The sequence below is a fragment of the Caloenas nicobarica genome, chromosome 8 (assembly GCF_036013445.1).
Source record: "Caloenas nicobarica isolate bCalNic1 chromosome 8, bCalNic1.hap1, whole genome shotgun sequence".
Taxonomy (NCBI): Eukaryota; Metazoa; Chordata; class Aves; order Columbiformes; family Columbidae; genus Caloenas; species Caloenas nicobarica.
In genome coordinates, this window is record NC_088252.1 from 13796725 (window position 1) to 13814022 (window position 17298).

At 37.9% G+C, this 17298-nt stretch overlaps 1 protein-coding gene across 1 annotated transcript in view; it reads right to left on the reverse strand.

Annotated features, from left to right (window-relative positions):
- The window catches only part of SLC9A9 (solute carrier family 9 member A9), a 197091-nt gene that overhangs the window by 96093 nt on the left and 83700 nt on the right, over positions 1 to 17298 (reverse strand). Inside the window, exon 9 of the mRNA XM_065640255.1 lies at positions 12182 to 12270. Within this exon, the coding sequence (XP_065496327.1) occupies positions 12182 to 12270 (89 nt within the window). The remainder of the gene's footprint in view (positions 1 to 12181; positions 12271 to 17298) is intronic.

A 17298-nucleotide genomic window follows, 5' to 3' on the forward strand; every position in this document is an offset into this window, starting at 1 on the left:
AGCAATTAATGGTGGTACTAGAATCACAGTGTTTAGGGATGAATTTAGAAATTTTTGGAAATACCAATGGCTGTTCTGTTCGATGGTAGAGGGATAATTACAGTAGTGGAAAATAAGGAGGCCGTGAACTGCATGTGCTGTCAAAGATTAGGCTAGTATTCTTATAAAGCTGGAATCAGAGAATAAACTATGTGTAGAAAAAAGCATAAAAATGCTTCAAAATATTAATAACATCAATAAAAATGAAGCTCAAGTGTATGACCTATAACTTGAAAGATACTTTCTTGGAAGGCACGTTTCCAGGGCAGTAAATTCGGCAGATCAGGTGGAAGCAGGGACATTACGCACTGACAGTGAAGAGCTATAGAGAACAGTGGTTAAAAAATAAGTGAAGCAAAGGAACAACTTACAGCTTTGCAAAAGCCAATTCTAGCTAAGAAAGGAGACTTAGATGCTTTATAACATGAGTGTTCTCCTGGTCAAAGAAAAACAGTAAAGTTATGAATGTAATCTGGTTGTTTCTACATTTATGTTAGAATTAGAGGAACTGCTGCTGATTTTTCATAAGTTAAAACACAAAATCACAAAATCAGTCTCATCTTCCTCTTTTTTTCTTTCTGTGACTTGCCATCACAGTCCTAACCTCAAGGGATCAATTCAATTTCTAAGGAGGACAAATGCAATTTATTCCATTTCGATTTGCTGTGAGGAAAGATTCTCTAATATTAATTCTTGAAGTGAGTTCATAAAAACAATTTCCTTCCTTGCCCAGTTTTGGGTGTTGGAAAGAAATTCAGTTAGCCTTTGACATATTAGGAACTAGTAACGAATATGAGGGCCTTTAACCTATTAGGAAGAAAAAAAAAGAAAAAAAGAAAAAAAGAATTCTTACGAAGTTTGTGATGCCTTCACATTTTCCATAAAGAATCAAGAGTGCAAAAAAATTATCTGGTGCTCATAAGATTTCCATTTCACTGCAAATCCAACATTCTACAGAACAAATACTTGCTCTCTTTGCACCTGTTCTATAGAAATTATATTGCAGCTTCTATCTATCCATGTTGATGCTTCTCTTTATAATCTATAAAAATACTCCTGTGGAAAAATCCTGTAGAACTGTAAATCAAGAAAGATTCTATCTTAATCCAGAAAACATTAGCAGCAATTGCATGTGTTTTTCTGATGACATGCAGTTTTGTTTCTAATCAGTGCTTAATCTAAGATAAAAGAGTGTTTACCAAATAACTTCTCTACCTTCTTTGTAGAGCTATTTGTACATCTATTTGTTCAGGGTTTTTCATATACATAGACTGTTTTGTTCTAAGTCTGCTGAGAGAGGCTGGAGGGGAATGGACACCAGACCTTACCTCTTTCTAACCCAGGGAGAGGCCCCTGCCTCTAAGAACTGTTCTTGCTCTAATTGGTGTTGAATAGCATCAGGTCCTGATGATATTAAGCTCTGTTTATTATTTTTAAAGACCTATTACTGATTATCCAGCTTTTAACTACATTACCTTGGCAGAATGCTACTCTATAGTTCTATTCAGCAGTATTATTTGCAATTACTCTGCAGATTCTAGTACCAGTTTCTGAAGCAGCATACTGGATCAGTACGTACACTGATCTGCTCTTGTATGTTTAGGGTAGGAATTTGGGGAATACTCTTTTTTTTTTCCTTACAATCATCTTTAGACATCTTCCCTGCCTCTTGATGTAGGCTACTATTCAAGAACTGATGATTCATTTGGACAAAAAGACCAAGAAATGTGAATAGCAACTATGATTTTTGTATGTCGCTTTTTTCTTAACTATTAGAGCATATTACTTTTCTCATCTAACAGTACTCTACACTTAAAGATATAATCTACAGTGCAGACTGTACTTAGATGAGACAAATGAGACAGAACGTGAGAAGGATTTGCTTGAACATTAAACGTGAAAAGTCCGGTTTCTTAAATACGGAAAATGTCAGATGCTGGCTGGTGGTGTACTTTTTGCAAACAGTACAAAAGACCATCTTGTAAATAAAGCACAAGAAAGCTGTCATCAAATACAAGCCAGCTTCCAAGTGCCTGCAGCTTCTAGTGTGAGTAAATAACTGTCTGTGCTGAAGGGCAGTGACACCCCGCACTTATGTCTCTGAAATACACCAAAAATTGTAGACAAATGATAATTGCAGAAAATGAACTTAGAGGTAATTATTAGGGCTGTTTATATGTGCCTTTTATACAGCACGGAGTGTATGTGTGTGCACGTGTCTGCATACACTAATAGTGTCTGCAAAGGCCAGTGGCGATGAATATGTAGTATTATATTATGCACAAACAGGACAAAGATTAATCATGTCAAAAATGCAAAAGGTACAGCAGTTGGAAGATGTTAGGGTGCAAAGCCCGAAAAGTGAAATCTTGCTTTCAAAGTAAGTGTACACAAGCCTGAAGTGAGCCCATGGCTATTTGAATTTATTTGAATTTAAATGATAGTTTCATAATTAATTTCACTGGGGCAGGTTTGCATCTGGCTGTAATGAAACTCTGGCTGAAACCAACAGAAGCTGTTGGAGAAAGTATTGTAAAGCTTTCCAGTGTTTTCAGGTCTACTAAATCACTAGTGTTCTCCTTGGTGATGTTTATTAATCCCATTCCTGATATCAGACCCTCCCCCCAGTAAAACAATCAGAAATTAAAAATCCTAAACTAAGACACACCTTCAACTGTACTTAAATCTGAGAGCTCACGACCCACTTTATTTTACAAAAAATGAAGTATCTGTAGTGAAAAGATACAACTAGTCATTCTTTAATTCACCTTAAAAATAACTCCTGATAAGAATCTGTAGGAAAGCAAAAGGTGGGTGGATTAGGGAAATATCATTTGGCACCTCATGTAGAGAAATGTTTTTTCCAGAGAAGTATTAGTCACTACATGAATGTGTGCTGTTGAGGATGCTGAATGTCTGGTTGGAATTCTCACTCAGAACTCTTCTCAAGCTCACTGGAGGCAAAGGGTGGTCAACACCCTCGTAAATTAGTATGACTAAAGCAGAATTAAAAGTCAAAAGCCTGAAATAAATGCGCAAACTTGCATGCTATCTTCGTTGTTTTAGGTAGGTACCACACCATGTGGAAGGACAGGGCACTTATTAGCATCCTAGTCATGATTTAGGTATTTCATCTGAAGGATTTTGACAAAGGGCGCTTTAGCCCTTACTCATTTCCACCGATGGCACCAGGAGAAAGAGAAGAGCTATAGTCAGCTGTTCAGTATTTCTTGCACTGTTCTACCATGTTTTACAAATGTCACCTTTGAAAGTAGGAAAACCTTTAATTGTGTAATGGAAACACAGCTGTGTGGTCACTAAAAAGATGGGATGCTGGCAAGTGCTGTAGACTACTATAGTGCCTTATTTGCATGTATTTATTTTTTCTTGCAGGTTATTGTGTGAGAATTTTAGCATTAGCTACATATTTCAAGAAGTTTTGACCAAAGATTTGTGCAGTTTTTTAGCTAATATGGAATTTTGCAGATGGTATCCCTAGAAAAAGAACCGTAAGGTATCAGCACTGATGCAGGAATCATGTAAGTTAAAAAGGAGAGAGATATAGAAAACATATTTCACATTGCAAGAATGGGTCTTTGTCAATAGCAGTTTGGTAATGTCAGAAATCCCACAAGAGCTCAGATTCCTTAAGGCCTCCCATTGATTGCCCCAGGGTTCTCTGGGCTGTGCAAAAGCATCGCGGTTTGCCAGGGAACCAGAGGCCTCACAATATTGGCAGAGCTGCCAGCTCCCAAACCACGCCGGCTTGCTCCGGTGAGGTCAGTGCACATCTGTGACAAAACGCTTGATGCTCCACAAAGATCACAATGTCACCTATCTACCTACGCTAGAAATTGCTATCTTAATTTCTTTATCAAATCCAGTGACCCCACAGTGAGAGAATTGTGAGCATGTTGACATAGGCTTATATAAGTGTGAGGCACCACAGAGTTATAACAAAGGAGCCTATTAATAATACCCTCAACATTAAAAACTATGTAAACCTGTGTGCTTAAGAATTTTACTGCATTCCAATTTAGCAGTATAATGTACCTATGCATAGAAATAAAAAACAGGTGTTGTTTTCTAGAGGTGGATTGCATAATAGGAGAATTTATTGATAAATCCTATACTAAAATCAATTAATACAATAAAGTCAAGTGTTAGTTTTTCAGACAAAGGTTAGAGAAAACTATTGCCATTAGGACATATCTATATTTTAGGAAAGAATCTGAGTGGTTTTACTTATATTATCGTTATATTTGGAACCTCTTCATTTACAGTGTAAGCAAAATCTCACTAAAGACAAAGGGCTTTGGTTCATGACATAAACCTCTATTAAATTAGTTTACCTGTATGAAAAATGAAGAAAGGCTTAAATAAAGAATCCTACCTTTATTTTTTACCTCTGTCACAAATTCTTAGATGAGAGAGTTGTGACCAACTACATTTAAGGGCATGTTGTAATTGTCAACTTCTAGAAAACATGAAATTGAATAAGATATAATTTAAGCTAGAGAGAACCTTATGTACTGTAAGTATGTGATGTTAAACTGAACTCTGCTCTGTTTCAGCCCTACATGTTGATGATACAACAATATGTTCTTAGCCCAGGATTAGATTGGTTTCAGTTTGTTTTTTCTGCCTCTGTATTCCATAGTTGCAGTGATGAGGAGGGTGGCAGGAAGGGACTTGATTTGACAGCCCATACACTTAGAGGAAATTCTCTTCACAAAACTAGATGTGCTTGACAGAGGTGGGGTACAGGTAAGGAGAAACATTTCAGAGGTCACTCTTCAAACCTCTCATGAGAAGATCGAGAGAGAGACAATAACAGACATGAGCAAAGTAAAATTACATAATCTGCACAGTTACATAAACTGGTTTTTGATTTGGCAGTCGCTTACATAGTCACATACAGTTTGACTCCACAGATGAAGACATATTAAAGTCTCATTTGTGATTCAGGGCACCTTTCAAAGAAACTACAACATGTGTCTTAGTTTGGAATTCCATTATATATTTCTCCATATGCCAAGGAGATTTTGGCCTATAGGTTTTAATTCCAAGTGGTATATGTTAGCTAACTGCTGGCATCTGCTACTGTGCTCTAAAGAGTAAACTATAACCTTAACAATCAAAGAACTTTATTAATATTTAAAGAAAATGTTTAATGTTTAAACAGATTATAAAAACTTTAATGAAGCAATTTGGAAACTAGTTTGCATATGGTATTACGCTCCTTAGCCTACCAGCATCAAAAATGACACCATTTTTCAACAAGATCGGCTTCTCCGTAGAACTACTGACTTCACTGTAGCTCTAGGTTTCTTCAGGCTATAGAGTACATTTGAACATGTCTATTTTCCAGTTCCTGTGCTTAACCAAAATGAAGGAAAGTTGTTTTCCTTTGTTTTACAGAAGACGATCTCTTCTCCATAGATCCAAAATACTATTTTTATTCAGCGGGATGTGTGCACGTAAGATACTAGACTATGTGTTCTTTACAAAATGCTGATGACAAAGGGACACGTCTGATGGGAACTAATGAGGCCAGAGTAAATCTGGATATTCTCAGTTAAGGAATAACTAAAGCATGTGTGCAAAAACAGAGGAAAAATGGAGATTAAGGAATTAAGTACAGAACTGAATATTCTGTATGAGATTTCTGTATGTGGACGCCCAATATTTTCAGTATTATGGATAGGATAGTAGCTATTTTATGATATAAATCATAAATTATGCAGCTACTTTCAGGTATACCATAGTTATAAGATAATAAGTGTATTATCAGTGTATTTGTAGCAATGTTTCCTAGCTGTTTACCAGGAAAGAAACAACTACAGCATTTCCACATAAACTTAAGAGGAGCCACATGTAAAGAGACTGCAGATTAACGTTCTTTTAGCCTGGTTAAGTAATCAGGAACATCAGTAAGATAATGAGGGATTTTGTTAAGAAATTCAGATTGAAATACATGGTAGTATAATTCCTTTTGCAGAAATCAAGATTTTGCTGTGTTTTTATGATTCCTGTTGTTAAACCCATACAGTAAGCAGCTTTAGCTTTCTTTATAGCATTATACTATTCTACAGGGTTCCATAAGATCTCATGGTACATCTGGTCAAACAATGCATCTGGCGCATTTCCAGTCTTCAGCTTTTTTTCTGCTAAACACAGAAAATAGCTGTGTAGAGAACTGGAATTCATTGTACACTTCCTGTCAATTGCAATCCATTTTAAAGGCAATAATTATTACAAGCACTACGCATGTGGTGCATATCCAATTAGAGATAAGAAGGCAATTTATAAACGAGGGCAGCCTGTTTGTAAGAGCCCCAGTGGCTCTGCAGGGATGCAGGAGTCAGCGAGCCGTGCGGTCCAGCTCGGGAGCGCGGGGCTCAGCCAGCGCCGCAGCTGGAGCCGCTGGTGCCTCGGGGGGGAAGCGGGAAGTTGGACGGGAAAGTGCTGGACGAGAATGAAGGGATGCTTCTCTTCAGGGTCCTCAGGCTAGAGCTGTAATGATAGCTCGTATCCAGAGACATGAGAGCTTTTGGATTTCTAGAAGGGTCTACACTGTGACTGATATTGTTTTCAATAAGTTAGATGCCTCAAAGTTAGCAGAAATGTCTACCTACAATTTCAGGTTTCTACTCTTAACAGCCATGTGCTAAATGCAGCACAAGCTGCTTCTTTTGACTCCATGCTTATAACCTTTTTATGTCTGTATCAGTTTATTCTCTCAGAAAGAAAAAGAACGTGGGAATTTCTATGTCCTCCCTGCTTGTTTTGAACAGCTGCGAAATGTTTTGCTATAGGCCTTGTCTAAAAAAAAAAAATCTGGTTAAAATATAAGAAACTATGAGAAAGGCTTTTCCCTAATGTAATTCATTTCCAGAGTGTTTACTGTAAGCAAATCTGGCTAAAACAAGAGCAAAATATACTGATACTATTCCAATCAAAGTAAATCTTCCCAAATGCTATTTTATTTTCTTGTTATCAGAGGTACTAATAGCTACTTCTTCAGGCCTTTCTACTGACCACCTGGACTCTTTCCTGAGCAGCACTGCCTGAAGGCCCAGTCTATCGCTTTTGAGTCTGAACTTGCAGGGGTTCCAGGAGGTTGGAAATTGGGTTTTTTGTTGAGCTACAGAAAGGGAACCATGAGACAGAAGGAGGCTGTGTCCATCAGGGATAATGCTTATGCTTAGTCTCCACTTAAATGGAAGAAAGTACCTCATGCATGCAGCCTGTTTAATTCTAACTAGGAATTTAGACTCTACTGGATCCTTTAGGCAAGAACCTCTTGTATACTTTTCAAAGAGTGCCAGACCTCAGTGCCATGTATTAGTTAAAATGTATTTCCAGTTTACCCTCAGACAGAGTATTAGCCATCAAATATGTTATCTTATATCAGACAGCCAATGGTGCTGCATACCTTGGAAGATAATGAAAAAACATTCTAGTATGAAATTTTCCTGCAGGCACCATGATCGTGACGTGCTGGGAGAACAGATGTCTCCTGCACAGCACACATGTGCGGAGACTGATTAGAATCTGGTACTGGTGGTCATCTTGTTTGAAAGATAACTTTCTTTTCTCTCAGTTTTTCTCTCTGCCAACCATTCATGTGGAAACACCTGACCTCTTGTAGTGCCTTAAAGGTCATTTTTTCCTAAGTAGAGTTCCTGGAGAAATCACAACAGCTGCTAATTAGGATGCTTGTTTCAAAAGGATGAGAATTGTATTTTGTGGTGGTTGCTGCATTGCTAATTATCAAGGACATTTTGCTGTAAGTAGGGTTTTCTTCAATCTAGAAATACTTTTGAATTTTTTAACAGTCGAGAGACTGAATTGTGAGAGCCATTATAACCTGCCATTTGTGTGTGCTTTTCTTCCTAGAAGTGTAAACTGTCCAATGTCTGATAACAGAAAATAGTAGGCATTAACCATAAATTAGTTCGTATAGGCTGTGTGCTTCAGATTAAGCACAGCTCTAATTGTTTGGTCTGTTAAACACTCATACAAATAGCAGGACCAAAGCCACAGGGCACACACACGTCCTGTGTGACCGTGGAGGGTTTAGGATAAAGGCACTAAGCCCATTTCTGTTTGTGCTCTTGCTCTCTATGATTTCAGAGGGCTGCTTCTCCCAAATACAATCTGGGTGCTACATATTTGGAGCGGGACCCCTGGCGAGCAGCAGACAGATGCAGTTTGGGCAGCAGCAGCACACACCCATCTACTGAGCTGCTCCCCTTCTCCCGCAGGAAGATACAAACAGTAGCTGCAGTTATTGGCATCTGCTTTTAACAACAGACTTCAGAGAAAGCATTCCACTACAGGAGCTGAGTTTGCAGTGTGTTATTTCTTTTCTTACAAAAAGATAGCTGATGGAAGAATCTTGCAGTAATTGTATCATGTATCTGGAGAAAGGAGATTGGTTGTTTCAATGCTGGGTGCAGTTCTGCTTGTAACTTGTTTATAAGATAGGCCAGCAGAAAAGCAGTAGAATGACTAGATCACAGTGATGGTGATTCATTTGGATACAGTGAGCTAAAAAAGGACTTCAGCCACCTCTTTGCCTTCAGTCCTACAATGCTCTTTTTACTAAACATTGTCAGATTGCTGTTCAGGAAACACTCATTTGAGTGAAGTGTGGTGGTGTGTGGTGGGTTGTTGTTTTTTTATTTCCTTTTTTTTTCTTCCCTCCTTTCAGTAGATTTGGACACCTCCATTGCCATACTTTACTTTTTAAGTTATGCTCTCCTGTTCTGATTTCCTTCAGAAGTGAATCTATAATTATGGAAGAAAGAACATCAAGTCTGAAGTCCATATTGAGGCTATTTGATGACATCAGTGTGAAGAGACTATAATGATTTGATTTACAGTTTTTGAGGAATTAAAAAAAATGTTTCATGACTTTTGTCAGCGGGTTTCAATTAATATGATTAATTAGCATTAAATCAATATGCTTATTAACACAATCTTTTTACATTACTCAATTTATGATCCAGCAATCAGCTGATTGATCCCTAGCCTGTTTGCTTGTTGGAAAATGTATCTCATAAGTAAGCTAAGCAAGTTTTGAAAACAATGTATTTTTAAGGGATTTCTAGGAGATATTAGCTGCTCCTCTGCAAAGTGATGACTTCTAATAATCAGAGATAATCATGTCTGCTTTATAGTGTGGAGATTAAAATTTGAAGCAATCAGTTCTACGTCCATCAGTGAGCAAAATCCAAAGATCAGTCTGAACTTTGAGTCCTTCAGGTGTAAATTAATTTGTTCAAGCAGTATTAGTAACACTACCTGCTTTTGTAAAGTTACTCAGAAGTTACACAGCACTGAGTTCTCTTGTTTTACCTTTACCCCATTCTCAAGCTTGTGTAAAACCTTGTAGATGAAGTGCTGCTGCAATCTTCATGCAGCATCTCGTGCTCACTGCACGCCCTGTGCAGCTGAACAGTCAGACCAGAAGCTTTTGTCTGTAAGGCAGCTGTTCCCTCATGGGATTGCTATCAGGATCAGCGAAAAATGTGAGTAACTGTTTAACTGGTAATGTGGTTAGAAAGGCTCTTACACTGAATTTGAGAAAGCAACCTTCAGGAGTTTGTTAGAAACAACTGTTTCAGCGAAGACTATGTAAACAAGGGTTAGACTGGTGGAATGAATGGAGACGGGCAGGGCAGTATGTGACATACCCCCTTGCTGGCTGGACAGGCTTCCCTGTGCCTTCCAGTAATTTCCTGGCTCTGCTTCCATAGGAGGCACATTTCAGAATTCCCCTTCTGGAATTTATAACTTGCTGGTACTGTGTTTTGTATGAAAGCGGAATTCTCTATACCCTTGCACACTTAACCAAAGAGAGTTATTGCTCTGTTTCCTGGTCTCTTTGTTGTGGCTGTTCCCTGGAGTTAAGGGAACATAATCAGAAAATGATATAACTTGTAAATATGATAGATAACATTTATAGACATTAGAGAAAGTGAGAAGCTTCTTTTAATACCCCACCACTAGGAAACTGTGCTGGTCTTAGCGTGGTGTTTGAGTGAAACTGCTAGAGGACAGAGAAAAAACCAGCAAGGACTGTCTTGCATTCCTGTAGAAAACACAGTATTGTTCCTCCACCCCTTCCCAGAGCTGGCCTGTAGGGATTTACAGTCTGTCCGCTGTCAACAAACCAGAACTTTCTATTTACCTAGCAACACCCTCCCCAGCCACCGAATTACTTGTAGATGAGCAAATCAACCCAGCCCAACTGTACGTCTGAAGAACCCAAAGTAAAATCTGAATTATAATGTCTCAAGATTTAGAAGTGACTATTGTTTGCCTGCAGCATAATGTGAGTTTATACTGGCAGCTGTAAATAATTCTAGAGAAAGCTGCACAGAGTCAAAGAGCTTTCAACTGGGTCCTAGCAGTTTCATCTTCTCTTTCGCTGGAGATATATTGGATAAATTAAACATTAACTGTATGAAATGCAGGACCTCTCTGTTTGACCTGACCTTGTTGCCACAGATGGCAGTGTCAATTTTAAAGTTAAAATCGCTACGACCATAGTCAGATCAATGATGATAACTTTAAAATACTGCCAAAAACCATCTTTCATGTTAAAAACAAACAATAAAAACACAGAGAGAATGTTTCTAAATACTTAGTGAGAATTGGAATAATCGGATTGAATGAAAACTCTCTAAAGCCTGCATTTTCACTAAATCTTTATCTTACTTTTCTTTTGACAGTGCGAAAATAATCCATTGTTTGTAACAAGATTTGAGTTACTTTATACTTTCAGATTCTGTAAGTTTCAGATGCTTGAAATCTAATACTTCTTTTTCATGGAATGTTAAACAGTGATTGACTGGATAATGAAGGATACATGGAGACTAATAATTACATGGCATCTTTTAACAGGCATTCTTAATAGAGGTTCTTCAATTCTCATTTAAGAACTGTAGATAAGTTTTCATTTTATATCCATATCTGAAGAAAATCATACCAGTTTTTTCAGTCTTTTTTTTTTTCTTATGTATTCTTTTAGAGCAAATAATGAGGTATTATGAGAAATGCAGAAATCAGCATCATGGCCAGACACACCACCTCTATCATTATGTACTAAATTTTACCATTCAGCTATGAAATTTTAACGGCTAGTAAAAAATGTAAAGAAAATTGTGCAAAGCAGTAGAGAAAAGCATTTGTTTAAAAACAACTAACACAATTTCACAATCCGATTTACAGTTTCAAATCTAATTTCCATGGGTTTTGTCAGCTTTAGCTTCAGCCTTAGCTCACTGTTTTGTCAGCGTGCATTACAGTTCACCAGTCCTTATTGAACGATCTGTCATATTGTAACAAAAGAGAGAGACTGCCTTTGAAAAATTCTATAAATGAACAGAAAACTCCTAGATTTTGGCCAGTAATGATTAATAAAAATGACTTAGATTGGGAGCGAAGCCATCTGTCTGAGCAACAATATTCATTTAAAATGCACTGAAGTCACATTTGATTACAAGTATGCCAAGCGTGTGGCTTAGTAAATTTGCTTGAAGAGAATTCTTGCGGGGAGAGAAAGAAAGAGGCAGGGCAGGTCTCGCTGAAACAGCTGCATATGAAAGGGTACTCTTTGGATTGGAAAATAAGTTAGAAGAAGTCAAAGGAATTTAACAACAATTTTTGAACCGTATCGTAAGGGAGGCTGAGGATTAAGAGCTTATAGGGGAAGAGAAAAACAGAATAGAAGGGGTGCATAAAACTTGTAGCTCCGTAGAGAAACACATAATCCCTTTCCTGTCTGTCTAAGAGTGGACTCAGTTTATTTGCAATATTTTGTTTTGCATTGTTGAATGGGAGGCAATGAAAACATAGCATTTTTGTATGGAAGTTGGTGTAACCTATTCTTTCCTTATCCTCATCTCCTTGACTGACATCTCAGGTTTCTTGGGAAGAACAGATTCTTACATTTTTTGCTTACCAAGAGAATTCTTACTGTTTTCCTGGCAAAATCTTTCCCCTTATGAAGACATAAACCTCTAATTTGCATTAATGAGACTCCATTCAGCTGTGTTCCAGTACCTCTGACCTCTGTCTATTCCTTACAGCCACTGAAGACACAAAGTCAGTTATTTCCATGCCCTACCTGTTTAGTTCTCATTTTGGAATCCGGTGATAGATTGTTGAAGGTATAATGGGCCTGTGTGACTCCGCAGAAAAGGACTGCAACAATACCTGAAATTCAAAGGAAAAACAGAGTTAGCTGGTTTTATTTTCTTACTCAGGTTTGTCAAAGGGCTACATAAAAAAGCTAATTAGACCATTAACAGCATTTTATAACAAGAGAACTTCACGATATGTTTTATAAGAGCATCTTGCAATCAAACTAGAATTTTTTTCTTTGCTAAAAATCATGAAGGTCTTGAATCTTCTACTTGGTCCATCAGGCATTCATAGCATTTCTACTGTTGTGTATTTGGCCCAGAACTGTAGCAAATTTGTTCGAATTAATACATGGTTAACATCTGATCATAATTTGACTGACAGGCAAGACTAACATAATTGTAATATGAAGGACTTCAGACTATTTGAAAATTTTGGCATAGACTGGGTAGGAAAGTAAAAACTAATTTTATTACATTTAAATGTTTTGAAAGCACTTGGTACTGAATGACTGCAACAGGGGAACGTCATTTCAATCTGTGCCTGACTGTTACCCTTATGGTAAGCAGTGAGTAACAAAGTGCAGGGTAGACAACAACAACATATCGCTTGAAAATGATGTTCTGGCAGGTGCAAGCCACACTGCCCACAATGACTATGCCAATGACTGTGGCCATGTGGCAGTAATTATACTTCCCAGCTTGTGGAAGGTCTTGAGGAGCAGGGCAGCAGTTTTGTCAGGAATAATAATAAATTTGAATTATAGTTATATTTCTTATTTTTGAATACTTCCTCCCTGTCCCTGGTCCTATCTCACTAGAAACATTGAGTAACTTTACTGTAATGTGGTACAATAATTAAAGTAGCTGATAAGATTGTAACTGTGATTTCCTGTCAGCTCTGGACACAGATAAGGCAGAAGGAACCCACACAGGGAGAAAATGGAAAACCAAAAATAAGTGTCCACCAGTAACCATATGCAAATGCCCATGGAGGAAGAAAGCTCTGTGCTTTTTTTTCAAACTTGGGGCATGTCTACATAGATAGTTATATATGCAAGAGCTCAGGGCTTGCTCATGTCCATTCCAATCATCATTCCCTGACAACGTCCACGCACATTTCCTGAAGCACGAGGAGCACGCGAGCCCTGCTGGGTTCCCAGGAGCAGCGCTGGCCGTGCACAGAGCCAGCCCGCGTGGCACCGCACGCCTGCGCTCCCCGGCGCGCACACACACACGCAGTTTCCACCATCCACCCACAGCGCTTCAGCTCTTGTGTCTTTCAGCCCTAATACTCACAGCTTCCTAAGAGCTACAATGTGCCCTAATTAGTATTTTAATTCTGCTTCTTCATGGGTTGCTCTGAAAATTTTTAGATAATTTTTAGCTCATAGGCTGCTGACATGTACTGAAATAAGACTGGTGAATCCAAAGAAACACATTGAGGCAACAAAGCAAGCAAAAGTTACCTGTGCAGGTTTAGGTAATATTCATTCTTGCAACGTGACTGTGCAGCAGACTTCTAGGCATTTATTGGGTTAAACTAGCATGAACTGAAACATACAAATCAGCTCAACTGGAAGCAAAGAGGATGCAGTGGAGTTGTGAAAATAATCCCAGCCTGTTCTCCATCCTGGACTTGAAACTGGATAAGGCTTCCTCCAGCTTCTCCAGGATGGTGGCATCCCCAATTTACAAAGGCCAGCAAGAAGAGACTCAGGGGGGCAGAATCTACAGTGCTGCAGGCTTTGGCGTGGTAAACCCAGTATAAAACAATCTGCTACTTCAAAAGGATTAGTACGAGCAGGCCAGGCTTCAGGCAGTCACAGGAAAAATGGATGCTAATGTACTGAACAAGTGTCAGGTGAAAGTTCTGGTGCCTCGATAGGTTCTTTACTAGGCTTATCCAAACCTCTGAAGGCTTGAATTTTAGCAGGGGGGGCCTGGAGGTAGGTGGAATATCCTCCTCCCCTAAAGCACGGTATAGTTAAGGAAACATGGCAAATAAAAATTTACACAATGTTAAAACTGTTTCATGTGGGGGAGTGTGTGCATGTGGGAACAGCACATTGCCATATACCAGTTAAGGTAATTATTACTTTACCAAACTTTCTCAAATTTCGGACTCTCTTTGGATTGCTAACCATGAAAATATTGCCCAACAAAATCCAGCTTACTTTACTTGCAAGACTTTCTTGTTTCTGGGAAGAAGTGAGGCCTGGAATTAATATGCCTTTGATAGAAGAAAAAAGTATGGAATAAAAAACTCCGAGATGAATTTGGCACAAGGGATAACTGCCATCAGAAAGAAAATGAGAAAGCAAATATATACATATCTTTTTTTCCCCACAAACCACTGTGGACATTTTCTTTGCTTCTGGGTTGTCTTGATGTTGTAAATTTACCTGTATCACTTCTACAGACCACAATATCTGTATCCAAGAGAAATTCCACTGAGCTTTAACTGCTGTGTCTTTGGTTTTTGGTGTTTATCTTCTTATATCTGGTTTTCTTTTTTCTAACTATACTAAGACTTTCTAGTAAATAATGCGGGGAGTAGTGAGATTGTTACTGCTAAATACGTTTCAGGAAGTTCATGTTTTTGTGAGGTCTAATTGTTCTCTTAAATGAGACTAAGTATTTTTTCTCAGTAAGTGTATTTGATTGTGAAGAACTGATGTGGGGAGTTTAAAAATTCTCAAGGCATTAATAATATGCAATGGGATGCTCAAACGGTGAAATTTCAGTTAAAAAATAGAGCTAATCAGTAACGTTGCTAAGCATCATTAGCTCCAGGCTCAGTAACAGAAATGGAGATAAGAGTTTCTGATTCGCTTTCTTCAACATGAATCATCATCATGCCAAGCCTTGCATTTTTAAAATTGGCTATTAAATTCAGCTATGATTATAAAATGTTTTTTTGACTGCTAAGAAAGTGCTAATTATGGGTAGTGAGAGAACTGAGAGAGTGACATGAGGAATAAAATGGCCTAAATCTGATTTTACAATAGGAATAAATGATCTGAACCATGCAATTATGCAAGTGTAGAAACCAGATACCCCGCTTCCAGGGTAGACTGGGGGAATGCAATGGAATATTTCAATTGCTACAATTGAAGGCTTAATATGTACCAGCCATGCGTCTTGCAATGAATGCTTCATTAAAAGGCTTGGAGAAAATTGTTAGTAATGCATTTCCATGAAAATGATTACTTAAGAGTAATGACCAATTACACGTTAATGTAACTACAAAGGAAAGACAAGTACCTAAAGAAAGAGGCAAACACAGAACTTTTCAGTTAGAAGGAAAAAGCGATCTGGATTTCTTTGTAAAGTCTATTTAAGCTGGATTTTGAAGTTAGCTGGGTAGCAACATATAGTATGAACTGTGTCTGGCACATAAATTAGGTTGTTAAATTTTTGCAAGCTTTCTTTCACAGAGAAACAGATAAGACCAAATATGACAATACTGGAATTGTAAACAGAAAGTATTTATTAGATGCAGGGAGGCAGCTAAAGTGAGATGGTCCTTTTACCATCTTTAGTGCTCTGAGCTTTAATTTCAGGGAGTTGGAGCCCCAGCTCACTTTTTCAGTGCTGTTACATAGTTTCATTTTTAAGTGGCAAATTTAGCAATTACAGAGATATGTAATACTACAACTACTGAACAAAATGCTAACCTAAAGTAAACAGGGAATATTTTGAATTAAAATGCGTGATCAGTCATTAAGTGCAATACAGCCGCTTGTATCTATAAAGTTACTGAAATTTTTCACTCAATATAAAATTGAGAAACCTCACAGTAAAATATTGATAGTCACTAGTAAAGTTTCAGCTACAGCTCAACCTCTTTGAAGAGGTCTTATTAGAAATAAAAGCCTACACTTTTATTTTATGTTTTTGCTCCTTATATAATAGAGAAATAGTGCTGGCTTGTTACCTGCTTGTACAATTAGAGAACTTACTCTTACGTTAGTTCTGCCGAATACTTGTAGTTGAAACGTATGCTAGGACAAAAGCTGGTAATATTAAAATATAGTAGAGGATAAAGCAGTAACTTATATCTTTAAAAGTATTTTTCTGACAGTGTGAACTTTAACATGATAGTGTGAGCATTAGTTTATAAGTGTTAATCTAAAAGTAGTTCCTATATTTTTACTGAAAGACAATTTCCGTTTTTTGATAGTTTAATAAATGGGCAAAAGGAAGCGTACCTTTGCTTTTCAATATCTGGTGCTAAGAAAAAAAACTGGCAAACAGTCTGTCTTTTGTCAGAGAAGGGCAGCATGTACAGTGTGCTTTTAGTGCATACTTGCAAGTGACTGGCCACAATCTAAGCCTCAGAATTTGCTAATTTAAGACAATAACACTGACATTATGTCTCCAGGTGTCAGGTCTTTTAGTGGTAAAAAAAGGAATTTGGAAAAATAAAAAAGTCAAACCCAAACCTCTACCCTCTGGGGAAACAAGGGAGTGGGTAAAATGTATAACTTCATTTGAAAAGATCTGAAGGTAAACTGACCAGTTTTCATCCCAACTTGGAAGCACTCCAGAGCTTCAGGGATGTCTTTCTGGTGATGCACAAGCAACAGGAACTGGTCCTTCATCAAATGCAGTGAAATGTGGGGAAAAGAGAACAATGAGGACTGGGTAATAGAGAAATCATTTAAATCAGATAACATTTACCTTGGAGTCATACTTATGTCAGAATATCTCCACAGCACCTACTGGGCACATCCCAGGACAGCCTGAATGCGCGAGTGGCAGGAAACGAGGCACCGTCATCTGCATCAAATTGTTGCAGTAATAAGGCTATGATACCAGTAGCAACAATATCCCTATTCAGTCTGTTTTCACTGAGGGTATGAAGTGTGACTAATAATTTTTTTTTTTTATACTGAAGCAAAGATTCAAGGCTTCTTTCACCACACCTGCACCAATGCAGAACTAAAGCTGGTGCTTTTTTCATGAAGCTTTCATCTGTGGAGTTGTCTGAAGTTGATTTTATGTTGAAGTGACAGAAAGAAACAAAAAACTGAGCTGAGGGAATTTTTAGGCCCTCTTCTGAGGAATTGGTTTTGACCTGGCTGCTTCAAGTGAG